Source organism: Pelmatolapia mariae, linkage group LG9 (assembly GCF_036321145.2).
Source record: "Pelmatolapia mariae isolate MD_Pm_ZW linkage group LG9, Pm_UMD_F_2, whole genome shotgun sequence".
NCBI classification, from domain to species: Eukaryota; Metazoa; Chordata; class Actinopteri; order Cichliformes; family Cichlidae; genus Pelmatolapia; species Pelmatolapia mariae.
This window is the reverse complement of record NC_086235.1, coordinates 15,409,635-15,437,320: the sequence shown is the minus strand read 5'-3', so window position 1 is coordinate 15,437,320 and position 27,686 is coordinate 15,409,635. Positions and strand designations below refer to the sequence as shown.

At 40.5% G+C, this 27,686-nt stretch overlaps 1 protein-coding gene across 2 annotated transcripts in view; it reads left to right on the top strand.

The window, feature by feature from the left end:
- The first annotated feature begins 8,050 nt into the window (after window positions 1–8,050).
- nrbp2b (nuclear receptor binding protein 2b) overlaps window positions 8,051–27,686 on the top strand; it is a 44,420-nt gene continuing 24,784 nt past the window's right edge. The window contains exon 1 of one of the 2 annotated variants that reach the window (XM_063483383.1): window positions 8,051–8,757. In XM_063483383.1, the coding sequence (XP_063339453.1) occupies window positions 8,638–8,757 (120 nt within the window). In that variant the 5' untranslated portion in view covers window positions 8,051–8,637. The remainder of the gene's footprint in view (window positions 8,758–27,686) is intronic. The other variant, XM_063483381.1, reaches the window with a different exon arrangement.

Below are 27,686 nucleotides of genomic sequence, written 5' to 3'. Positions count from 1 at the left end.
ACTTTTGACTGGTAGTGTGTTTCAAATGCATTCCTCATGAATGATATCAAGTCATCTTAAGCCACAAACAACATTCCTGTCACAAAGTAGAAGCTGCAATCAGTTTTTCTCAAAGTAATTTTCATGTTTCCTTTATTTAAACAGTTAGAAAGTGTCACTGACATTAAAAATGTCTTCTTTCAAAGGGATCTGACCAATATCGAATATGGAAATTGCAGCAAATATAACAATATTTAGATATTTTAAATGGCCACAAAAGTCTGGATTGATTGTGAAGAAGGTACAAAAACAAAGAGTCATGAAGATACTGGCAGAAATTTAATTTTTTTATTTTATAAACGACCCTTTGATAAATCCTGTTGACTACAGTCTATTTACCAATACAAGCAAAGACATTACACATAAAAAACACCCACATAGAAACATCAGAAATCACCAGTCATGGCAGATGGCTGCCCCTCTCTGAGCCTGGCTCTGTTGGGAGTTTTTCCTTCCCTGGTTTCTGGTTGTGGTCGCGTTCTCTGGTCTCTCTCTAGTCTGTGTGTCTAAGAAATTCTACACTTTATCTTAAAGATGATCTTCTATAATAAACACCAACGCGGCAGGACAGTGTGCACTCAACTTTTTACTTTGTTGACTCCTCGACGCAAATGGCACAGATATAAATAAAAGTAAATAGAATTGAACTGAATAATCAAGCTGTGGTAGAAAAAATGCATTTAGAACCTGTTACATTTAAACCTCTTTTCACCACTGACAGACCTCCACCTATTCACCTACAATTTTAATCAATCTGATTAGACTATTTTAATTTGCAAGCCACAATTTTGCCAAATAGTTTTGTCTCCTGCACCTCTTCTGGAATCTTCAACTCCTCATTAACTTGTTTAACTTATCAATTGCACACCACAAGTCCAGAAATACAAAGTCCAGAAACGCAAGGACTCCAGTAACAATCTTGAACAACATACACACAAGTGTATGTTTACAGACACTGAGACAAAGAGTGAGGGGAAGACAGAATTATTTATACAGTACTCACACAGATACTAAGGAGAAGTGGACAAAGACAATGAGACAGGAAAGGATAAAAAACACAGAAGACAAATGACTACCAAAATAAAACAGGAAGTGAGGAACAATAACTAAACAGGGACATGCAGACACAGGACTAAACTAAACACGGAGGAACTGATGCAAGAGGATAAGACAAGAATCACCAACAACCAGACTAAATTATAACAAAAACACTTAAGAAAACATGAAGTTAAATAAACAAGTCTGTGGGCACCAAACAAAGAACCTCAAATCTCAGAAAGCCACAGTCACACCCCGATTATGACAATAGACAATAAATTTCTTCATAAATTTTACTTTGAGAAACAGAAACATTCTTTTTAAATTGCTGAACTCTTTGCCCACACAGTCTTTCACAGAGTGATGTACCCCTCCCTGTCCTTACTTCTGAAAGGCTCTGCCTTTCTGTGATGCTCTTTTTATTTCCCAGTTAATACTAATTGAGATCTTCCATTGTTTTGTTAGCATTACATTCTGTTGGCCCCAAGCTTTTAGCAAAATGTTCCAAGCATCAAATTCATAGCAAGCAAAACTATTTATCAGTTTTGACCCAAGCCTGAACCTGAAATAACTGGCAGAACACTGAGCAAAGTTTTTGCTACGTCTGTCATTTTTTGTGCAATTTATTGCTCACACTAGCACTGCATGTATCTTATTTTATACATCAAGTTTTTCCAGGAATAAAAATCACACTGACGGTGCAGAGGTCTCAAAAACTCATACATTAAATATCAAACATATACTTGGTGTTACAGGGTTTGGTCGTTTCTGCGAATAATTACATTTTTTCTTTCATTTTTAATGATTGTTTAACCTTTTTTTTGTTACTTTTGAAAAATTAGATATGCACAAAAGAAAGAAGGGTAACTAACCAAACCAACAAAAATACCATCAGCCTCGAATAGTCTGGATTGCTTTGTCTTTACATTTTTCGGTGACATCAGTATTTCTGTCCTCACCCTGTCATTGATACATAAACACAGTCCCATTCTTCCATTTTTCTTCTCATGAAAGTCTTATCTTTTCAGTCATTCGTCTTGCGTTGGTGGGTAAAGTGTCACCCTGTTTTTATTTGTTAGCTCTGTGGTAATCGGTCTCAGGGCTATCACATAGAGACAACCAAGCGTTCATGGTCACATTCACACCTACAGGCAGTTTAGAATCACCAGTTAACCTAACCCCACGCTTGTCTCTGTACTGAAAACCCATGCAGATGTTAAGAGAACATGCAAACGCCACATAAAAAGGACCTTATTGCTGTCAGGTGATAGAATAAACTCCTGCCCACCATGTTGCCCTTATCATATTTTATTTTCAACAAAATGCAAACCTTGTAGCTTTTTTTGGGTAACTTTCCCTGATGAGTATGGCATTAAACAGTGATTACCTCCTCATAACTATAATAATAAGCCTTTCCAGACTTTAGAAAAGTGCAGAACCAGTCAAAAGTAGGCCTCAAGATGTAGGACAGGGAGACAAGGAATAAACTCACTTTATTCCTGAATATACAGAGGAACAGAGAAGAAATAAAAACCCTGAGAAACTTAAGAATGAAGAGTGCATATGAAGGCCCTTTGCAGCGAGGATATATTTAGAACAGATTTTCACACTTGGTAAACAAGGCGAGCTGTTTAAATATTGCCGCATTCATGCTGGCGCTGCTCCTGCCCTTGTTACTGCTGCCATTTATGAAAGACCATTTTGTGTCCTAGATGTGGTTGGTCTAGACATCTCCATTGTCTGCTCTACGCTGCTCCGTGTGCCAAGAGTAAATCTCTTTAAGAGTGAGAGGGACTGGCGGAACGGGGGCTCACTCACAGGCTCGGCAGCTAAAAATAGAGAAAGAGGGTGATTATATTCCACAAATCTGTGATTACACATGAACTGGTAAGTGGTGATGCGAATCTACAGGACTGATCCCGTCCAAAAACATGAGTATGCAGGCAATGAAGCAAACATTTGATATTTATTTTCCTCATTAAATGCAAACACTAAGAAGTGATACAGACTTAACTGTGAAAATTTAACTCCTGCAGAGACAGTGTCTCTGTGATTCAAATCAGGACCACTAGATGGCGAACTAGGTTTATACTAAAAATTGTTCCCATGAGGTAATAAGCAGCTCAGCTCCATACATAGAAACACAGACTGATTACCGTATTCTTTCTGGATTTGGCTCAAAGGAAGAAAAACTGCACAGCAGCACTGTTACAGGTTTAGTTTTGAGGGATGTGGTGATTTTAATTTGAAAGAGAAGTGCTGTCAGCTTCAATTCGTCCTGCTGTGTGTTTGGCATTTCCTATTGTGTGAGTTTTCATACTGTCAATGGTGTTAAAAGGACATGGATGTCATTTAAAATTAATGAATTCATAGCTTAAAAGAACTGGCGTTGCATACAACTGTAGAAATGCAGCCCTAATTGTAAAAAAGTTTGGATGCTGCGTAATAAAAACAGAATACAATGATTTGCAAATGTCATAAACCTGCATTTACAATAGAATATACAAAACATATCAAATGTCTAAACTGAGACATTTTATTGTTTCATCAGATAAAAATTTGATTTTGAATTTGATGACAGCAAAACATTTCAAAATTTGAAACAGGGGCAATGAAAAGCTAGAAAAATAGGTGGTACTCAAATAAGGAGCTGTTAATTGGAAACAGATTAGTAACATGATGGTTTAAAAGGGTCATCTTAGAGAGGCAACGATTCATTAATCTGAAAACACTACATCTTTATAAATAGTAGAACAATTACAGAAATATGTTCCTCAGCATACGATAGTGAAACCTTTAAAGATCTCATCATCTACAGTGTATATTATCAAAAGATTCTGAGAATCTGGAGAAATCTGTGTGCAAAGACACAAGATGAAAAATCAGTAATGCATGCCCGAGATCTTCAGGCCCTCGAGCAGCAAAAACATTAAAAACAAGCATGAATCTGTCATGGAAATCAAAGCATGGGCTCAGGAACACTTAACGAAATCACTGTTTGAGAATCCAGTTCAATGTAAGTTAAAGCTCTTTCATATAAAGTAGAAACCATGTGTGAACATGCTCCAGAAATACTGTGTTTGAAAAACATGTCGTGAAGAGGAAGAGCCAAACTCAGAATATCAGGAGGGTGAGCAGTTTATTTAGGCTGAAGAGTAAAAACCAAAACGGGAAGTGAAAATCTTTGATTAACAGAAACCTACACTACGAAACAGGAATACTGAAGATGACTGACGTTCTAACAATGAACAAGAGGAGACGCTGACAATAAGACAATAAGAAGGTGATCAGGAGAAGTGGAGATACACAGCAGAACTGATTCTAACTAATGAGGCAAGATACACAAAACAGAACATAATGCATGAGGCAATGAGACCATCAAAGTAAAACAGGAAGCATAAACACAGACACTAAGACTCATGAACTTGACACAGACAAAAGGTAAACAAACACTGAGCCATGACAGACTACAACAGGGGACGCTAGGAAGGACCCACGCAGACACGGGACTAAAATGAACAGGACACAAGAGGGAATTAATTAAGTCAAGAGATTAAGAACTAGAATCATGAATAACTAAACTAGGAAACACTGGAAAAAAGCAATGCGGAAAAAGAACTTAAGCAAAAATGATTCAAGACCACAGAAGCTGGGACTACTGGGAAAAACGTAGAAAGCATGACACTGCCGTCTTCTCTGGGCCAAAGTTTATAATGGATCAGAGAAAGTGTAAAAGAGTTCGATGGTCAGATCGTTCACAATTTGAAATCAGTTTTGGAAGACGTGGACACATGCTTTTCTGGACTAGAGAGGAAACGGACCATCTGACTCAGTTTATACATAGTTCATATGCTTCCATCCAGACAACGTCTTTAACAGGGAAAGCCATGATATTGTTATGGTTTAGCCCCTGCAGGTGGGGATTGGTTGATCAGTGGGCTAAATATATTTAAAGGATCAACAAAGAAAGTTTTATAGATCTTTTAATGTTGACCTTTATCTACTTGTGTGGGATGCGATGCATAAACTTTGTGTTGGCTGTTGAAGTGGGACATGCCAGAGTTCAGAGGTTTATGCCGACAGTGCAGAAAAAAACTACCCATAAATTCAAAATCTCCTACTTTTCCTTTTCTTTCTGTTCTTTGATCCTAAAAAAGATAAGGTGGAAATAATCAAATAACCATCGTCTCCTACAGTTTCTATGCGTGCACACTAATATGATGCAATTTCTTTTAACAAATCTTTCTCTGAATGTGAGCCGTTTGTGCACAGAGTAAACAAAAGAACAATCAACTCTTGAGACCGTCTTTGACCATCTATAGCTGGAACAAGCCTCCTCACTGGATATGCATGACCAAAGATTACCCAGGAATTGGAATGTTATGGGGTTAAAGCTGTGATGCACTGCTAAGGATTTTGATCATCTTGAGCAGGATCTTGAGCACTTGTGTTTATTTATTTATTTTTTTAAAAATCATCCCATTACTGTAAATAATGATTTTCTTCTCCAGTTTCCTGTAATTTTCCTCAGATGCAATGTTCACATATTTCTCTTCTATTTGAAAGTCTGATATTTATTATCATTGTTTCTAAATAGTCTTGTAGTCTTGCATGCATCATCCTGCTGGTTCTGTCCCTCTGTGGTCTCTGCTGTACTACACCGTCCTCCCAGTGGGAGGGTTTAATTGTAGCTTAGCCAAGATCACCTTCTGCTTTCTAATTTCTGTCATATAAAACTACAGTCCACTCCCAACATTCAGGCCTTGCTTGATTACAAATAAGAAGAAAACAGCACCTCAGCCTCAGGCTGTAATTTAATAGAGAAATGTTCAAAGTCTGTAACTTTGCCGATTCTTTAAACAGAAACTTTCCTTCTTATAGATCAAAAGCTTCATTCTCTTTTTTTAAAATTAGGAAATAAAAGCACAACAAGCTGCGGGAGGTGCTGTGGTTTCTGGTTTTGTTTCATTTGTCTGAGGCTGAGTCCAAATTTAGTTTTGGTTGCTGGTTTAGGTTTATGCTGTTAAAAAAACAAAAACAAAACCTGCATGAAGAAGAGATATAAATTCAAACTGCAATGGGACTTGGCAAAACAAAGCAACATATCACACAAACAACGTGTTTGTTGGATTGAACTGAAGCCACAGGATAAAAACATGTTTCAAATATTTCCACAGTGAGTCTCGCTGACCCTGCTGGGCTTTCAACCAATCAGAAGGAAGCTGCGTGGATGGGTCATTGGACAGACCCACTGAGCAGAACATCTGTTACTTGGAAAACAGCTACAAAAATGTAGGGTGACAACAAAAGCGAAGCAAAACAATCACCAGCAGACAAAATCTTTTCTTTCTGTATCTCTGAGATCATTCTGGGGGAGCTCATGCGTGTCACTGCCATCGATAATTTCAGCATATAAATGTTTACAAAGAATTTGATAATGTAGATTTAAATGCACTGGCATTTAATTTATCAGACTTAATTATGCATGGTTGATTGTGAACAACAGATTCCCCTGCTATAAAATACAGCTGGGGGTCGATTTAATGATGTTTCAATCATTACAAATTAAGCACTTATAAATGTAAGACTGGCCCCAATCACAGCAAAGCTACAAAACAACCTTGTGAATGTGTTGCATTAAGTTATAAAAACATTACATGATGTAGAATAATAACTCTGCCCTGACTTACATTAGTCAAATACTTTGTATTTACATCTTTCTGAGAAATTATTGTGGTTGCGTTGCTGCCATAGTTTCATGTCTGTGGGGCTTTTGGGATATTTTGGGGATTTTCCAGTTTCATTGCCTTTCTGAAAGTTTGAGTTCTGTTTAAGGATTATAATCATCAGTTTATCAGCTTAAGAGTTGATTGATTTTTATTTTTATTTTTTTTATTTTGTGTGTGCGTGTGTGTTTTATTTGATTGCAGCCATCCTTGTGTATCTCTAAGTTGAGTATTAACATCTTGTCTCAGTGTTTAGTCAGTTACTTCCTGTTTTAATGTTCGTTCTCTCTTGAGATCTTGGTCAGACTGTGCGTTTGTCCTTTTTTTTATTCTGTTGTCTTTTGTTTTTCGACTCTTGGATTTTTTGGGGGGGATTTTTCAAACCAGGCTTATAATGAAAGGTTTGTATTTTGGTTCCTTTTATCTGTGAATCTCACATTTCAGTTTGTGGGTTTTTTTGCCAGCCCTGGACACATTCAGTGTTGGGCAATCAGCAGTATTCTCACAATGTCAGAAGCTACTGTTGCTTCCATCCAATAATTTTGTTAACGGTTTCTCCAGTCCCAGCTGTCAAAGGCTTTTGCCAGTTTGAACCTATGATCCTCTTTCTTGTACCCAACGGTGCTAGCCACTGCTCCACTGTGCCACCTTAATGCCATGTTTCAAACATGCCGTATTATGACCTAATGCAACATTACCATTAAGTGATGCTGAAAGGGACCTCTCCTGCTTTGCTCTATTTATATCCTGTACAAAAAGCTGCCGTGTTGGAAGCTCATTTTAAATCTTGCAGAAGTTTCAAATAATGAAGGCAGCGTATGTACCAAAGCTCTGTGCTAAAAGCTTAGGCTTCATACTGCTCTAAACCCTCAGTTTCTGTTAGTTTTTTCTACTCTTGTGTCTGTCTGATGTCATAGTCAGCTCGAGCACACAACCCCGCCCACCTGCTGTTTAAGCCTCCTTTGTCAGGGGAAACCCATTTAAGAAAGAGTCCAGCGTTAAAATATGGAGCTGAAACGCGATAATAGCCCACCTGCACATGCATGTCACATGCACCTCACTCGGGCCTCTCAGTGCGACAGTCTCCAAACTGGCTGAAATATCATAGACTCGATATACTTTCGTGCATATCGATTCTAGAAGTTTGCTTTCCACCCGGCTCTCGGTTTCCATGCATACATGAATATATAGTGCGCGCATAGCGGCCACTTTACGGTATTTTGCTCCATCCGTCTGCGCACCGTGCCTGGCAGGAGCCCACAGCTTCAGATCCTGCAACGCCGACAATGACGCGTGTGGGAGATGGTCGACAAAACTGAGTCTCCTCCATAAAGCAGACGACGTCTGCGGTGGGAAATGAGTGCGCTGGGCTCAGAGGGAATTCTTTGGCTTCGCCGATCGACCTTCGCTTGATTGTAAATGGACAGATTGGCAGGAGAGCATTTCGCAACCTCTTTTACATGCAGCCTACAGGGCGCATGAAGTCTGGGGATATATTTTCCACCCCATTTAGTCCGGCCAGACGCGCAATGCATGCACTTGTGTTTTTTATCTAAGGACGGTGTGGGATTCCTTTTAACTGTCTGAGGATTGCCGAGTTTTTCCTTTAAGATACACCGGTTTGTTTCTGCAAGATGTTTTGAGCGCCAAGGGGGTTGAGAGAGAGAGAGAGAGAGAGAGACGTTGGCTGGCTGTGGGAGGGGGTTCTTACTGCGCACACAAGCGGCTCGCCTCTACCCCACAACAACAACAAAAACACACAGAGGCGATAGTGAAGGAGCGAGGGAACGCGGAGAAGTGTTGGAGTGGAAATCTGGAAATATACGGCGCTAAAATGACGATGTCCGTCCCGGAGAGGAAGTCAGGATCGGAGGGAAAGGAGGAGGAGAGCGAGGATGAGAGCGAGATCCTGGAGGAGAGCCCCTGCGGCCGCTGGCAGAAACGGAAAGAGCAGGTTGGTCGGTGTGATACGTGTGAGTGAGCGCGTTTCTGCGCACAGCAAAGGATCTGCTCCCCGATCGGGCGGTAAATCAATTGAGCTGTCCTCTCTGACCATGCTGGAACCACCGTGTTATGCAATGTGTGAGCCAGGCCGAGGTGGTATTGCCCAATGCTGTTTGGCACCATCCCAGCAGCATAAATCTCACACAGTGACATATTTGTTGATCAGATTATAGTCCACAGAGTCCATTTGAGCGGGTCTGGGTGGCAGGAGGAGTTTCACAGAAAAACTGTAGCCAGATTTCTGCTCCTGTGCAGGATCTGCACAAACATTCAAATCCACATCTGGTTTTATTATTGCACACTTAAAAATATCGTTGACATCCATGTATTTGCAGATGTTTTACGAAGAGGACAAACTGGAACTGCTTGTTCAATTAGACCCACTGATTAGTCAGCCCAAAGAGAATTACTTCACAAATTAGTAGCATGCTTAAATGTCAATAATTTTCTGGCCTCTTTTTTGTGAGAATCTGTTACTTTTCTTTTAAATTTAATGTATTTCTGTTTTTGAGCTCTGAGCTGTAGTCATCTCTAAATATCAGGACTAAGGCAAAATTCTTACAAAGTTTATAAAGAATTCAATGGGCAGTTGTAGCCTCCACAATCTTTTTTTTAATATTTAGTATTATTTTCTGGTATTTGTTCTGTGATATGTCCAAAAGTATCTGCAACAGTGTCCACATAATTGGTGAGACTGGTCCTTTAATTCAGGCTCTGTTTCTGTGCAGTGATGTGAGAGCTGAATTAAAGGAGCAATCTGATAGATTTGAGTATGCAGACTTTTTTTTTTCCCCCTTTTTGCCCTTTTTTGGCCGTTTGCCAGTAAAATGCTGAGTCAGTTTACTCCAAAACGAAATGCTGCAACTAAGAAAGTTGTGTGCCAAAAACACGAATGGATTATAAAAGTGGCTGCAGAGTAATTTGCAGTCAGTTAACCAATCTATGAATTATTACATTTTAAATATAGATTTAACAGGGGTGTCAAATTTAGCGCCTGGGGGCTGGAAACAGCCCGGCAAAGAGTCCAGTCGGAAAATGTGAGAATTGCAAAGAAGGAGGGCAAAAAATTCAGACTTTTAACTGCATTTTCAGACGCGTGGCCTGCAGTACTACACTAAAATTTACTAAGTAATATATAAACCATTAAATGACAGAAACTTTTATGGTTAGTATGACATTAGATAACAGGAAGGTTCCTGTTTTGACAGTTGATGGCACATTTTCTGTGATTTCAAAGTAAATGTCTTTTAATTGCAGGAAAAACTCTGGATAATAAGCTGCCTGTGTAATTTTTATAATTATGCATTCATTTGTTAAAGTGTAATCACAAAGAGGCGTGTTGACGGGTGTTTTACATTTACTACAACTACTCAGAGGCGTTGTTGAAAGTGCACTTCCTTTTCTTAAAATATCTCAGGGTGCTCGTCATTAACTACACATTTTATAACTGGATGGTTTATAGCTCACTTACACTAAAAGGAAGGAAAACAACTTGCAGATCATTTTTGTTTTTGTATTATGTGTTATTACACAATCATTTTGATTGGTCTGGTCCTCTTGAGATCAGACTGGGCTGGATATGTGGCCACAGTGTAAAATGAGTTTGACACTTTGATATATGAACCCAGTGACACAGAACTAGAAACCGCCCGGGTGGGAGAAATGTGTATTTTCCTGATTGCTGGAGGTTGCTGCTGGGTTGCAAACACAGAGTCCTGGACTGAAAACGTACTTGCAGTTGCTTTGGTTGCTAGCAGAAGTAAAAGTTGCACCTTTTGAAGCATTTTTGTCACTGTGGTAAAAGCCCAACGTTTACTTTAACGGTGACCAGTGTAAATTTCCACTTTGCAGCACTTTTTTTGCAGGTTCATTACTGCTTAAGTAAGTAGTTGGCAAGTGTTTGCAGACGAGTCCATGCAGTCTGAGCGACCAAAGCAACCTTTGCAACCTTGGTGCTGCAACCTTTGCAACTGATCAGACTGGTCGACCAGCCTCGAGGCCTGTATGAGTGACTCCTCTAAGTGTTCTTTAATGACATTAGTGTCATCATGTGTTCACCACATAACTGCTTCTGTTTAAAAATGTGATATGGGTGAAGGAGGGAGGTGCATAACTGTAACAGCATCGAGAGCAGATTCACAAATCCATGAGTCGTTCTTTAGCAGGAAAACTTTCGGTCACTCCTCTGTTAATTTACTGCAAGTTGGACAAGTTGAAGCTTATAGCAAATAATCAGCTGCAACTTTGAACATGGTGAATTTTCATTCATTTGATCAAACAGGTGCTGATACTCAGTGTTAAACATGCAGATTTGAATGTTTTTCTTAAATTTATATGTTTCTGTGTTTGCTGTTTGAGGCTTTGTGCTGAAAAAATACCAATAAACCCAAAACCATTTAACCCATTTGTCCCAAGATGGCTTAAAAGATGATGACAGCTCTTAGCTGCAGTGTTCTTGTCCTTCTGAGTATCAGCACTTCAGCTTCATTAGCAAAAGTAAATAAACCGCTGGCCTCACTCGAAGCTCCCTCTCCCTCATGTGGCCTCCATGTTTGTTCCAGTATGTGTGACATTCCCAGCTCTCCACATCGGAAACGTTTCTGCACGCACGCCGTGTAAGCCAAACAACCGCCAAGATGCTCAGTCATTATCAGAGAGAAGAAACGGTTCAGCATTGTGAATCTGCGGGTGTCGCCTCCGCTAACGGCTCCAGATAAGACTCAGAATTTAAGTTGAAGGTTATCTCTGGTTCGCACACAGGGTCCTCAGCATGCACAAACCACCTGACCTCGCTGCATTCTCACTACCATCAAGTGTTTTTCATGCTAGAACACACACACACGTACATAAACCCTACCCCACCCCACCCTAGTGATTTTCCACCCATTGATTACCCATCTGTGTGTTTTTCTGAGCCACCTCCACTCTCACTTTTTCATTTGCCCCACACTGAGAGCATCAGTCACTCATGGCTGGTAGTAGAAACCCACATGAGAATACTTTTCTTATGTAGCTATGCATGCTAATAATGTAATGTGTTACATTTTATCAATTGATTTGTTTTAATTGTAGATTACACTATCAATTTCTATTTATTTATTTATTTCTGTTTTATCTCAGAAAAGTGGAAAAATACCAGACTGCATAAAACTCACAGTCTCCACCCCCACTCCAGCCTTTGTTTAGTTTCTTTGTGCTATTCTGAACAGAAGAAAATTGGATCAACCCCAAATGTCTGTAAGTCTGGGACAGGATCTGCTGGTTGCTAGAGCACTAGCTCTGCTGCTGAGTTACACCTGAATCACCCAGTAAATACAGGACGACAGGCTTAAACACTTGAACTCACTGGTGTCCGCGCATCTTCTGGTTCAGACAAATTAACACTTGTTGCTGTGGGAAAAAAGAGATGTCGTCACATCCAGTGATGCTATTTGCTCTACTCCCTGTCACTCCTCTGCTGCTGAGCTCTTTGCTTTCCTCCCCTTCTCTCTGTCACACACACACACACACATGCACCTACTAGCTGCTTAGTTACGTTTTGCTAGTACCTGGTTGCACTTCCCTTTTTCTTTCATTTCCTTTCAGAGCTGCTATAATTCTTCATAGCACAGATTCAGTATGGATTCAGATTTTGGTTCATGTTGGCATGACAGCATCACACAGTTGCTGTAGATTTGTTGGCGGCACATCCGTGATACGAGTCTCCAGTTGCACCACTTCTATTAAATTGAGACTGGTGGCTGTTGAGGCTGTTTGAATGCAGTAAACTAACTGTGATGTGGAGCTTTGTGATACAGCGTGTTATCCTCCTGGTCATAAAGAGATGGACATGGTCAGAAACATAGCACAGGTAGACTGTTTTGTTTACTAAGGCAGGATGGTTTGATGCTTTAGTGATGCTTACAGTAGATTCTGACTCTATCATCTGAATGAGAAATCATCAGACCAGGCAACAGTTATTTAAATTCTCTACTTCTGTAGTTTTCTACTCTCCTGTTTTGGTGAGCCTGTGTGAATTGTAGCCTCAGTTTCGTGCTCTTAGCTGACAGGAGTGGCACCAAGCATGGTTTCCTGCTGCTGTAAGGTTTTACATGTTGTCATTCATAGATGTTCTGGCCATTCCCCTCTGACCTCTGACATCAACGAGGCTATTTCACAAAGAGAACTGCTGTTCGCTGGATATTTTCTCTCTTTCAGACCATTCTCTGTAAACCCTAGAGATGGGTGTGTGGGGGGGAAATCCCAGCAAATCAGCAGCTTCTGAAAACCCAGACCAGCCCACCTGGCACGGACAATCATGCCACGCTCAGAGTCACTAAAATGACCTTTCTTCCTCATCCTGATGCTCAGTTTGAACTTCAGCAGGTTGTTTTGACCATGTCTACATACCTAAATGAACTATTTATCGCTGTGTGATTAGCTGATTGGATATTTGTATTGACATTCAGTTGAATAGATGTCCCTACTAAAGTGGCCTGTGAGTGGATATATGTTTGCATATTGCAGTGGAGACTCACACTGCACTGAACGGAAACAAAGGCAGTTAAATTAGGTAAACACTGTAAGTAAAGCCCAGTGTCTTTTGCTTATTTTTCCACTTTTGTATGCAAATTAATTTGTCATCTGTGTGAAAATCAGCACTAATGCTTCTGATAGGCTTTTATTTGAAGTCGGTAAGCCAGGGCTTAATCTAGGAATTTTTATTTTTTATTAATTAATCTTTTTTTGCGTGTCTAGTTCACCCTTTTAGCGTTATCTCAAAAGGGACGCTTGAGCAACAAGCAGTTGCTTAAAGTCAGTTTGTCCTTCTTGACCCAACACAGAGTTGTGATATTCCTCTCGGACTCATCGCTGCTGTTGTGTTTGGAAAGCACAAAGTTGTGCGAGCAGAATCAAAACAGCCGTGACGCTTTCGAATGTGGTTCGTTGCTGAAAGTCTTTCCAGGCAGTTTTTTTTTTTTTTAAATATTTCCATTTCAGTGTTCGTGTGAAAGGAAACCAGAATTGTTCCTTAAAGCAGCGCCACAATATGACACGAGAAATCAATCAAACTGAAGCCGGTGGCTTCGCTTATTATTGTCTTTGCAGGAACAGTTGAATTAAAATGGGTGGACAATTGTTGCACAGTAGTGCTGAGCTGCAATTCCGCCTCTCTTTATTAACACGCCTATAAAATCTGCACATCAGCAGCAAAGTGATTTACGAGCTCATGATTTACATTTCTGGCTGCTGCCACGTATCGTCTGATTGAGCCATCTCGAGATTCCCTGAATGGGAACCTTTGAGCTCACGCAGCACATTTAATTCCAGTTTATCTCAGATTTGTCAAACGTTTGTTTTACTAATCTTTTTGTGAGGAAACGTGTTGTGTAAAATTTTGGCAATTGCACGCCGATTGCTCTAAAGCAGTGTGTTTTATCAATGAGGTGAAAGGGACAAAAAGACAAAGGCTTGGCCTTCCTTCTAATGTTGCCCTGCATAAAAATCAGTGAATAGTCATTATAATAATAAAGGCGTTCTCATAAACCTGCAGAATTTGTCTTAAGCTGATCCAGTGACAGCTGTATGAACATTAATGGGTTCATTTAACATAGTTTTAATGGTCCCAGGTGCAAAATTGAATCTAATATAAAACTAAGTTGTGATATCTGTACAGTAGGAGGCTCATCCACCCCATAACACTGGTTTATCACGGCCCTCCTGTGATCTCTGTTTGATAATGGAGCAGGCCGGGCCCTCAAACCCTCTCCAGCTCTGCTCCATAGTGCACCCAGCAGACTCGGTGCTCATTCCAGTAATTGCTCCATCTTCTATTTCCAGGATCTGCCTCCATCTGCAGACTAGTGTTAATTCATGTACGAGTGTTTGCTGATGCTGCTTTTTTTTGTTCCCCCTGTTTGAAACTCACAAGCATGTGTCAGGTTTGAGGAGCTAGAGGCCTGGGCAGATATGTGGAGCTATGGGTGAGCCAGAGGCCTTTCACTGTGACATATCGGGAAGCGCAGTTGGATAGAGTACAGCAATGGTTTTTATTACGCCTTTACTTTTTCTACAGTGAAAAGTCAAAGATGTCAGGTGTGAGACACCTGATTATTACATCTGTGGCGTAATTATGTGACGATATTTAGGGTTTTCCCAGAGAAATGTTAAGCAACCTGACACCCCACCCAGATCTTGTCTTGGCTATCGGTTGTTTTTACTTGGTTAGTCAACGATTGCTTAAATGAGAGTCACAATTTTACATGGTGTCAGTTTTGTGATCCACTTCCCTGAAGGTAAGTATACCTGAACATTAGTTAGCCCGTGTTTGCTGTACAGTATGTTCATCATAAATCGTAAAATGTACACAAATGATTGAGAAAAAGACATTTCAGATGTTTGTTCAGGATAGTCAGGTTTCAACACTGAGGGGGATTTAATAACACACCAAGAAAACTAGTTATACTAGTTGTAGGGTTACCAACCTGTGGGATTTGGGCAGACTTATCTGATTATTGTGAGTTGTCCAGTGTCTCATATTTATTTTGGGAAGAAGTGATGATGCCTTCATCCAACTAATCCCAAATGACCGCTCCTCTGTCAGACACATCTGTAAGAATACCACGACAGGGGCAACCTGGACGAGATTGTAGCATTAGAAGGCTGCGATCGAAGCCATCTTCAGCGCAGATAGCGTTCACACTAATTATTAATTTTATGGGGTTTTTTGTCACTGATTAGATTTGGGTCAGGGGTGTCAAACATATGGCTCTGTGGCCAGAATCGGCCTGGCAGAGATTCTAATCCGGTCCACTGGGCGGCTTTGGAAAATGTGAAGAAGGTCATCGATTTTGGACTTTTAACTGTACATTCAGTATTTAAATCTTTTCCTGCAGGTAAACCCTAGACCAAAATGACAATAAAGTTCCTGATTTTTTCAGTCTGGGCACTTTTTCTACCTTTTCTGTTATATTACACATTTATTACATACAAATTAATCCCCCAAAAGCTGCACTGATAGAGTTCATCATGTAGAAAAATTGAGACATGCTGTTGAATCTGCACTTAATAACTGAAGGGTTTAATGTGTGGTTAAACTTACTTAGGCTTATGTGACCCACGATGTAAAATGAGTTTAACATCCCTCAGCATATTCATAAAAAGGTTATGAGAAGCAAAATATGGTTGTCATTCCCACACAACACAAATTACAGTGAATTTACACATTAACGTAGCTTGTAGCTAAGAAGGTGGATATCAAGCTAATGTAATTATTAGTGGATAATAAGAGAAACTTGAGTTATTACTTGAAAGATGTGAGATACGTTAAAAAAGGAAGGAATCTCTGTAAATGTAAGCTCGTATCGTAACCGCGTATCTGAAGTTGTGAAGCCCAAGTGCCTGTGTCGCCTTTGCTTTTCTCACCAACCATTCATCAAGTCCTCTTCGCGCTTTGAGGGAGTGTTGCTAGAGATCCAAAGAGAGTGAGTGTGAAGTCATTAGCAGGGGCATATCCTCATGTTTTGGCTGAAAGTAGTTTTCTCTTAAATTTTCATGACAGCATATCATTCGTCAAAAGGGATTGTCATTTAAAACGTTTACCACAGTTATAGATGGAGCCGTTTCAGGATTGCTAAAGAAGAGACTTTTGGAAACACTCACCAAACCTTCAGTTCAATAACTCCAGGGTTATCATGTGCAGCACAGTGGTTTATACTAGTACATCACACATTGCTTGGGTTCAAATCCACCATCTGGCTGTGGTCTTTCTGTGTGGCGTTTGCATTTTTCCCCAGTGACTGTGTGGGTTCTCTCCAGGTACCCCGACTTCCTACCACAGTCCAAAAACAGTTAGCGGGCTTATTTTAAGGTTAGTTAGTGATTCTCAATTGCCCGTAAGTGTAAATGCAAGTCTGTCTCTGTGTTAGCCCTGTGACAAACTGGTGATGTGTCCAGGATATTGGATGAATTGGATAAGCAGGAGAGGATGGATGAATGGATGGACAGAAAATAAACTTCAATTCACAACATCAAATAATCCTTTCCTGATGTCATGTCTTCCTCTGGTGATGGACGCCACCTAGATTCAGCGCTGTATTCGCTTTTTTGGTTACTTCAGATGTATCTTTTTTGCAACCATGACTGCCTTGGACAGACATTAACGGTTTTACCTCACTGTCATCCAAGCAAAGAAGAATTTGTTTTCACTTTTCTCCCCTCGTACTATTTAAGCCTCTGTTTCCCAAAACATGCGTGCCTTAGTGGTCATGTGATGTTGGTATATACAGAGATTATTTCTGCAGCTGTGCCTTTAGCTAACTGTCAACTTGTTTAAAAACACACATTTTCAGCAAAAGCACATTATGTGAATAGCCTCAGGCTCGCTTTGGGCAGGATGGAGACACAACAGGTCGGTTTTGAACAGCCCAGTTTTGACCGCATTAGTTCAACTTAGAAGATTAACCTTTAGCACAGATCACTTCCCCTTCTAAGTCCACGTCAAGCTGTGGATTGCTGCCCGTCCTCGGGGGTCCTCCTATCAACTGACACTTTTAATCAAGCATGCAGGCTGGTTTGACAGCTGTCCTCTGAGGAATGGCTTCAGCTCAGGTTTCCTCTCACTGGAAGTGGAGAGCAGGGGTAGCCGGCTTTTATACACCTGTTAATAGCGGTACTCTCCTGCTGCTGCTAAAGGTTTAAAGCTTTGCTGTGAAAAGCCATTTACACCCGTCAATTCTTAGAAAAGAAAACTAATGATTGGTTCACATGAGCCCATCAGTTGTTGACTGTTTCATTCATGCTAGGAGAATGGCCTTAAAGAGTGCAGTGCAGGTGTGTATGCCAGGTGGTCTGTTCACCACTTTGAGTCTGACCTAACCTAAATATCTCAGCATATAGGACAGCAACCACCTTGCAACCATGAAAAAATGTGGTTTCCTGCTGATTTAACTGACTTTTCCTGAATTTGGTGACCAAATAATTGCAAGGAGTAGCAACAAATAACTGCTCACCTTGAGGCTGAGTCCTCCAGGTGATATTTGGGGTGGGAATCATCGAAATATAACTCCTTTAATCAGCGGTCCCCAACCCCCGGGCCACGCGAGTCATTTGGTACCGGGCCGCGAGAGTTGAGACTCGGGTGTGAAATGTATGGTTTTCAGGGTTTTTAGCGTTATTTTTTATCGTTTTTTTTGTTAACCCGGTTTTCCTGGGTCTTTTCACGTGTGTTATGAATAAATCTTCTTTTTTTTGGTACCGGTACTAGTTTTATTTTGTTGTATTTATCCGCGACACCTTAAAGGCCGGTCCGTGAAAATATTGTCGCGCACAAACTGGTCCGTGGCGCAAAAAAGGTTGGGGACCGCTGCTTTAATGTGTTTAAATGCATTGATAGATTGACTTTTCTCATAAGACCTACAAAACAAGTAATACTTTGTGTTTCACACTTATTAAATGTTAAACTAATATATTGTTGTCACATTAATACAGACCATAAGTGGACCAACAGTAGTGTCATCACACAAAGTAAAGCTCCACTGCTGCTGATCAACAGCTGTTCCAGTCTATCTCGCCTCCTTGTGTGGGAATAGAAAGAACCTGCAGCTCTGCCTTCTCTGAACACACGGGCTGATTTATGAATGACTCACTGACGCACTGTAATTTACCTTTTTATGCGTGATGACATTTGTGTTTTACAGCTGTCTTTGACCCAGTATCTGAGATTGCGGCGGAGACGTGTTCTATTTTTATCTCTGCACTTTGTAGCCGCAAACCTTTACTGCACGTTTCTCAATCGGCGGGGGGTGTTTAAAATCAAATCGCGACTCGATGTTTACCCACAGCGTTAGGTTCATTGGAGCCAGTTGTTTTTGTTTCGGTGGTGCCTGTGAATGGAGGAGGCCTGTTCGCACAAAATGTAGCACCTGCATGATGGATTACTCACCGGTCAGCATGTGGATGAGGAAGCTGGTGCTAATTCGTCCACCCTCTCATATGCACAGACAGTCATCATCATCATGTCTGTTGAGTGCAGTCTAGCAGTTAATTAGAGAGTAAGTGTTGTGGCTGTCACTAACTTTGTGACAAGTGGACAGAGGAGGGTTTAGTTTTATGTCTGTTTTTAAAGATGTCCATCTTCACTGCAGTCAGGCACAGTAACACAGTCTTTGAGGCCGGTCAGCAACTTCTGGCAAGCAGAGATAGCTTGTACAAAATGTGTGTTTCCCAACTGGTTGGCAAGTGGTTGCTCGCCGTTGTAAAGAGGTTATGCTGCTGCAGCGAAAAACCTCCTTGTGATTGCTGCGGTCACCTGTAGTTTGCACAAATACTGATCAAAGGGTATTAAAACAGTGAAAAGTATGATGCAAAGCAGAAACGGTGAAAGTAAAATTAGCCTCTTTTGAAATGTGACGATCGCAGCGGTAAGCCCCATCTTTCACTTTGAACTTTGTGTGTTTCTGGTTTGTGTTGCACTTTTTCGAGAAGAGTTGGGGAGTGTTTGCAGACAAGTCGGTGTCTTCCAAGCAAACTATGGGCGATCAAAACAAAATTTTAAAAGTTTACTATATTTGTCCCAAAACAAGTTTAAAAAAAACGAAACTTTTTTCCCCTGGAGTCAGACTCTGTAGTTCATCCATTCATTGCATTAAGTAAACAAACAAACAGACTTTCAGCTAAGGCAGCTCACTCTCTGGGCAATATTCATTTTTAAGTAAATAGTATTTTATTTTGTGTATATTCATTTTATATTCTTAGTTCTTTTGAAACGTACGTGCATAAGGGATGATCTCAGATCGTGCTTCAAAAAGTTTGTAGTGCAGTAAAAATCAGATAAGGGAAACATGACAGATGTTTACTTTGATTACACAAACATTATGTAGGAGTAGGTAGGTAATGGATAATGGGAATTAATTTCCATGAACGCATAAATAACTTGAGCTTATTGTATAATATTATACTGCACTATATTTCCCCATAGGCAGCTCACTCTATTTCGCTCGATGACACTTTCTTTAAAGATATAATGCATTTTGAGTTCAACTTGGAAAAAAAAGGCAGATGCGAAATTCAAAAGTGGGGTCACAGGTCAAATGTGACGTGATATTTATAATTCCCATATATCTATATTCTCAATATAAATAATAGGAGTAAGAAACAGATTTAAATACCCCTATATAGTGTGTAATTTTGACTTTCAGATCAATCTATTGACCTTGAACGAGAGGTCAGAGGTCAAATGTGACAGGATGTGACATGTTAAACCTTTATCCGGTATGTTGACGATATACAGCACACTGTTTCTCGTTTCTAAGGCTTTTTCCGAATTTTTGACCAATGACTCATTAAGGCAGTGGTTCCCAAACTTTTTTTGCTGGGCCCCCCTTGTTTTACAAGAAAAATGTTCGCGCCCCCTCCAACCACACACACCCTTATTTTGCTCCATTGCGGTTTATTTCACACCTCAAACATTTAGTAAGCAATTAAGCAAATACAAGTAATCTGCAATAAATTACAGATAGTAAGAAAATAAACTACTAACTCTTTTACGCTACGTCCACACCTATACAGGTATTTTTGAAAACGCAGCTGTTTCGTCCACACGGAAATGGCGTTTCGAATCACCGAGAACGGAGATTTTTTTAAAACTCCTTTTTTGCGTTTACGTGTGGACGAGGAATACAGAGTTCATCACGCAACGTCAAAGGTATGTGCCTTTTTTCACGTCACGCTGTGCGCCACGTTATTGTTTACATGAGATGAATTGCAGAATAGCAGATAGAGACGAAATACTGTTAATCTGACTATCTTCAGGTTTTACACGCTTACATACACACAGCGGTTACTGTCCCTGCATTTAGAAAGGCAGAGGCGTCACGGTGTAATTATTTTACATGTAGTTGTTTTTTTCCTGTGTAATAATATTCAACATTGCTATCAATACATTTTTCAATCCCTCTGCAAAATGGGTTCATAAACATAAACAACTGTTGGATGCTGTTTGTCCGTGATTTGAACCGGGGGAACAAATTGTGGCAGGATGAGCCTGATATTATTTTTATCCCACTGTAACTTTACTGTATAAAGAGCTAACATCTCCAAAATGTCAGGAGTAGTTAGTCATTACAACAAGTGTTTGTGAACTAAAAATCAAGAATGTGGGATACTGTTTGTCCGTGATTTAAAGAGCCCAGCGCTGCTCCCGACAAACGGAAAACCAATTCTGCAGGGGAGACCTACCTTGGCACTTGTGCAGGTGAAACCAAAGGGAAGATATGCTTCATCATATTTTCTAGTCTTTGGCTTAGAATGAAGTTGGTTTGGAAACATATTCAGCTATGCTTCATCTCCTGCTTTGCGTTTGTGTAGGCGCCCCGTGCTAGCAGTGTCCAAGCGTTGTTTTTGTTTTTTTTCCTTTTTCATGCCGCGCCCCCCCTGCAATCGCTCTGCGCCCCCCCTAGGGGGCGGGCCCCACACTTTGGGAAGGTCTGCATTAAGGTGACCTTGAAGACTTTGGTGGATGTAAGCCAAATTTTAACTGTTAACCCCACTCTACATGCACACCCCTACAAAGTTTTATTAGAATTTGTTCGTAATTTGTTGAGTTGTCGTGTTTACAGACAGAATGATGACACAAGCGCAAACACTTCCAAAAACATGACCTCCTTGGCGGAGGTAACGACACGCTGATTCATGTGATGGATACAGAATGGAAAAAACAAAAAGGGAAAATTTGAAAACAAGAGTAAGCCAAGAAACATATTAAGTCCACTTACTGATAACTTTACTACTATAACAAGTCTTTCAGCTGCACTGTACAGACATTAGTAGATCAGGGGTTCCTTCAGATTAAAATGTCCTTAAAATACTTTCCCTCATTTCCTCACACCGCTTCCAGGTAATATTGCACAAACAACCAAATAGAAAAAAGCTTTTATGTTTACATTTACATCAAACTCTCAGTTTGTCCATGAGCTTCACTACTAACACTAAAGATACCTGTAGTTTGCACTGTGATTTGTCCTCTTAAAAAGACTTTTATTTTAGCACTATTTTATGCTGGGGTCTTGAGATGATTACACTACTCCAGTGATGGAAAGTTACTTGCAGTAACAAAGCCAAACAAAGCAGCATTTGAAAGATTTCTGTGCAAGTGTTTTTACAGGGAGGAGGAAAATGTTACGTGCCTGCTTCAAAAATGTGCACATTTACACTTCCTGTGAGAAACACTGAATACAGCCCGGATGTAACGACACCATGTGGATTTTAAACCTTTAGAGAATGATTTATTGCAACCTTTATCGCTTGACCTTCACTCAATTTATTACAGCCACAGTCAGATGAGGCGAGTCGCCTGGCCGCCTTCTCATGCTTGGCATTTGTGCTTAAAGAGGCTCCTGCTTTTAGGGTCTCAGACATTAAAACTTGACTTTCTGCTGTTTTGAATCGTCTTGATGTAGAAAAATGCTGTGTAGCTGTGCTGAAAATGTCATATCTGGACAGTTATGAATTAAAAAAACACAACAAAACTACAAATTAGTTCCAGAGAAGTTTTAAATGAGGCATTTTTGTGCTCATTTCCAGCTTTGCTAGAGTAGCTTTGCATGATTTATCTTATGCTGGGCCTCAGTGCGTGCACTGTTCTCATTTTCAGTTTACTTCCTTTTGACTGCCCCTCACAAAGACAAGGTTTGAACATCAGCTTGAGTACTTCTACGTAGCCTGACCTCATTATGTGAAACTCTAAGTAAGCACGTTTTTAAATCACTGCAGTCAGAACCACCAGAAACCTAAGAGAGGGTGCACTACATAATCGGGAATGTCAGATCTCTGCCGCTGGTTTTGTGAGAAGTGTCCCAGAAGACCAGAAACACTGTTTTCTTAAAACATTTTCATGTTATAGTTTGCGAATCATGGGATCATGTGATCCCGGGGATTCCTGTGACCTGGCTTTTGAAACTACGAGCCAGCGAGGCCTCTCGGGGTCACCGGGTCTCCGGGGATAGGCAGAGAGGTCGTTGTCAGCGTTTTCCACTTCTGTGTGAAACGGAGCTGCTCGGATGGGGAAAGCTGGCATGAAAAGGACTCTTCGAGGAATAGCCGACATGTCCCCTGGCTTCCACTGAGTTGTCAAAGCAGTTCAGCGTCACATGACATCCATACCTCTGAGGAGCGCTTTCTACCTCCTCGAGCACGCTCTGTACACAGTTGGCGAGATCTTTGAAACATGCGTGTAAAAGTCAAACAGACTTTCTTGCATTGATGGATTCAAAAGAGGAGAGCTTTCTGGCGTTTATCACTCAGAAACAGAAAGTCTCAACAGTTAGTTCCATTTGGATTTGCATAATTCGTACTGCATAATGCCATCATTATTCAGCTCTCTTTTTTTCCCTTTTTTTATAAGAGACTGCTCAAGTCAGCTTTTCCGTCTCTTCCTCCTTTCGCAGGCTGGAGGACAAATCTCCATAAACCCTGAGCTTTCTTTGTCTAAATCTTTTCATTTGTGCTCGGTAAATTGGCCAAATGGAGGCACTCTGACTTCACAAAGACATCAGTAAAGCATTTAACTAAATTTACTTGTTCTGGGTTTCAATCCTTCAGTCTTGCAGAGCGTTTCTCCACACCGACCATTGCACAGAAAGAAAAGCTTGCAGCGAAGTGGCATCTTTTAAAGTTGCAGCTTATGTTCTCAAACACAGCCAAGAAATCTGCTTTCTCCATCTGAAATCTGCCTGCGCTTAGCCAGCTTTCTATAATCCCTCCACCCAGTTTAAGATAGTAGGTTTCAGCAGGCCGACAGTGACTGGGATTCGACTTGTCAAGATCAGTTTACCAGTCACACACAGTATATAGTGTCCTCTGTAGCTGTAAAGAATGAGGAAATACCTCAGGTTGCGGTGTTGGGATTATCTCATCTTATCTTAAAGTTTGCAAAGTCATTACACAAAGTCTGCATCACAATCAGGGGCATAAACGTGACAAGTGTGTTCACGCGTGTATGTGTGTAACCTTTTCTTTTGGAAATGCGCCTCTTGTGAGTCTTAAATTGAGTGGAACATTACATTGCTCGAGGACGTTAGCACGCAGAGTAATGCAGAAGTATCCACCCCTCAGATGACTTCCACACCGCTTCTTTTTGCTGTCCTTTTTTTTTAACTAAGGCTTTCATTTAGAGCCATTTTCCACTGTTTATTTTAATAACACTTAATGTCAGCTTGAATAAATGTCATTCGAATAAATAAACGTAATCCACGTCTACTTAGAACAAATGTGTATAGAGACCAAATAGTTCTTTTTGCAAAGTATAAAAAGTTCCACAAAGTCATGACGAATTTATCCGTTTCTCGAGATTGCATCACTACTCCTGGTGTGTGGAAGATGACACAGACATGAAAAATTAAAGTCCTATTTGCTGTTCAGTTAGTACACTACAGGTGAAGGTTGTGTGCCCCCCAAGGATCTACTGTACAAATGAGAGATTGACTAAATGCAGAGTGACCCCACGGTTGCTATGAAGGGGAAATTGGCCATAGAGACAAAAACAATGTTGTTGCTGAGATCGGGCGTATTAGCACCGGAGTCTGCTGGGGGCTTGAGAAACATGAGGTTTTCAACAGTTTTCGACGTGGGATGTTGTTAGCTCACTTGTTAACTCGCTCGGCTAAAAAGCTGATGAACATGTGCCATGTCACAGTGTCCGTCAGCTTCTCGGTCTGCAACACTGGCTGCTCCTCCGAAAGTGTTTGCGAAATGATCACCGAACGAGTCATCACCAAAATTACGCTCAAGGTCAAGGTCTAGTTGGTTGTTTAGGGACTTTAACCTGTGACGAACTGCGATGAATCATGAGCGGATGAGCTGCTATGTCACTGACATTCTGGTTTTTCTAAAGAAATTTCAGGCTGTTAATCATCTGTTTTGTAAATGGGTGATTCATGAAGTGTGAACATTCTCTGAAGGTGATTTTTCACACTAAGTAAGAAGGGGAACATTCGGAAGCATTTTCTTTAGTTATTATGTCATAATTTTCCTGTTCCACCACGGTGGAGATAACATGGGGCTGTTTGTTGAGCTGAACAGCAGTGCAGTCAATTTGTTGTGATTCTGTTGAAAAAGAAGCTGCCACCACTTTAATCATATAAAATAGTTATGTTTACTGTAGTGTGTCCACCCTTGCTGCTGTGTAATTAGCAGCTTGCAGAAGTAGCCTTTGCTTCATTTAAACAGTTTAAAAGCCAAGCAGCCCTCATGGCTAAATGCATGTGGGCATGCTGCTGCCCTTCATTTAGCATGCTAAATGAAGGGCAGCAAGTCCTAAAGCAAAGCTCAGAAGTTTCTTTTCTTGTATGTTTTTTTTCTTCTCAACACACAGGCTGTGTCTTTGTGCACAGCTTAAATAATTTTATAGAGCTAAATCAACTAAATGTCTGTGCAAAAGTGGCAGTTCATAATGCACATAAAACACGATACATGGTGGAATTTTAATCTACACTTTGAGAGCTTTCTAAGTATAGCCTTATCGTTTTATGATACACTCACATACAGTGTTATAATAACAGCGTAAGAGTTTATTTCCTGCTATGTCCTGTAATGTGAATCCTTTAATAGATGTTTAGTCTTCCTGCTGCTTGCAGACTGATTGCCATAATGGATCCTTTAGTACAAAGCAAAGAGCCTGTAAAGACATTAAAGACTCCTGCAGCCTGGTTGAAATTGCTTGTTTTTTCACCCCCCCCCCACCCCCACCCCCCCACCCCCCCCTCCTGCTCTAAGGCAAAGGCCAAGCTTCTCACCTTCTCGCAGCTGGCTCAGTGCTGTATGTGGCTTTGATCAGTGAACATGCATGTGCATAAACCCTCCTGATGCTCCGAGGTTACTGAAATCCTCTATGAACAAGGTTTAAATCCACAGTAAAGCACAAAAGTTTTCATATGCATTTGCTTTTACGACTTTAAATGACGCTCTCTTCACCATGTTGATCGGCTAGTATGAAAACTCTGTTTACTCAGGTTTCATTCCTCCTGCATTTCAAAGCTAGCAGCTCATATCGTGACCTTTGGAATCAAATATGGATATCCTTTTATGTGTGCCAAATGTGCACAGAATAAAGGACATGCACCGAGGCTTGTGCAGAAACACAAAATCTGCAAGATTTTCATGATGAAACCTGAAGGATGGAGAAAGAAAACGGCTTTGAAGTTTGGAGCGGCAGTGACTACTTCTGGGTGAACAGGCTGTGGCTGAACTGGGTTAATGTGGAGAACAGTATTAGCGAGTGGTTGCTAATTAATTTATGTGACCTAAAGGTGAAGCTGTGCATTTAAATCCAATATGATGGCTTTTTGGACACAGTAGATGCGATGAGAGGGTTCAAAAGCTGCACCTCGAGATCATCTTCTCATTCGTCTCCGTGGTTCTGGTTCAGCTGCTGTCTCCTGAGAAATCTCATGGTAGTGTCGTATAACCCTTTCACCTTTTACTCATGACTTTGCAATGGATTCTGGATCTCAAAACCGGGATCTTTTAATTCGATTTTCATTTTTGTTGCAGGGAGCCAAATTTTACAAGTAGCCAAGGTTTTGAAGGAAGATTATGTTTGTGTGTCCGAACAGCATCTGTCGAAAACACAAACCTTGCTCTGTTTTCGAGGGAGTGATCTAAAAATAGCTGTCTGAGCATGCCAACAAGGCTGCTTTTCAACAGGAAGTTGTCCATATTTCAAATTGAATATTATTTTTTTGTGTTTATGGACCAGTTCCTGGAATTTTTTTTTATGGCGCCTTGCATATGGTGTGATGTTTTCCAGCTGCCGTGTCTTTTCTAAATGGCAAAATTTACCAGTGATTTTATTTTTCAGCACAAATAATAGACTTGTCGATCGCCCGTGCATTTATTTCTGTCTTCATTTGTTCCTCCTGTTGTGATCACTTCATTTAATCAGTAACAGGGTCGCTGCAGAAAAACTGGAATCATTTTTATGCTTGCTTACCCTCTCAGCCCTGATAATAATCCATCAATCAGTGCAAGCTGATTTAGTCATGTCGATGCCCTTCATTCAAATTAAATGAAAAGAAAAGCAAACAAAATCTGGCTAATACGCAGGTTCGGTCCAGAGCTATTGATTGGGATCTCCTCCTCTTCTTCAGCTAAAATAACAGTTTCCTCAAGGTTGTGGAAAATCAGGTTACCACAACCTCAGCTGCTGTTTGTCCCTGTTTGGCAGACCAAAGCTAATTTGCATGCATAATTTGAGTGTGTGTGTGTGTGTGTTTTGTTGTTTATGCAGCGCTCAGAGGGGGTGAAAGTAAAGCAGGTCAGTGTGAGGCAAGAGCTGCAGTTGGATTAAAAAAGCATCCCAGCGACTGTCAATCAGGAAGACACCTGATAAATTAAATATGGAGGCAGTAAATGAAAGCACACACTGATGATCAGCACTGTGGACACACAAGTTTACTGTAGGAGCGAAGGAATCTTTTGACATGGCGTTTATGATAGCTGTTCTCTGTTTGGGCCAGGGGTTATTTTGGGAGCGAGCGGAAGTTCATGTCTCATTTATTTTAGGAGCGAGGGAAGTTCGTGTCCCATTGATATAACTTTTAGTCAGCAGAAAAGCAGCGTGTGCACTGGGTAGGAGGAAGTAATCCACCCTGGGTAGCTCAAAGAAATGTATACATTTTTGAAGTTATTTAAAACAGCCTCCTGTTACTGCTTTTGGTGTTTCGGTTTCCGGTTAAGGCTCGGATTAAGATAGTTTGCTGGCCTATACAGAGTGATATTTTATTTGATTATTTTTATTTAATGAGTTGCATTTAAATCTACATTTTAAATTAAATATTTATTCTTCCACCTTCAGATTCACTAAATTCTATTTTTAGAGATAAGCTTTTTATTCGTAGGAAACTT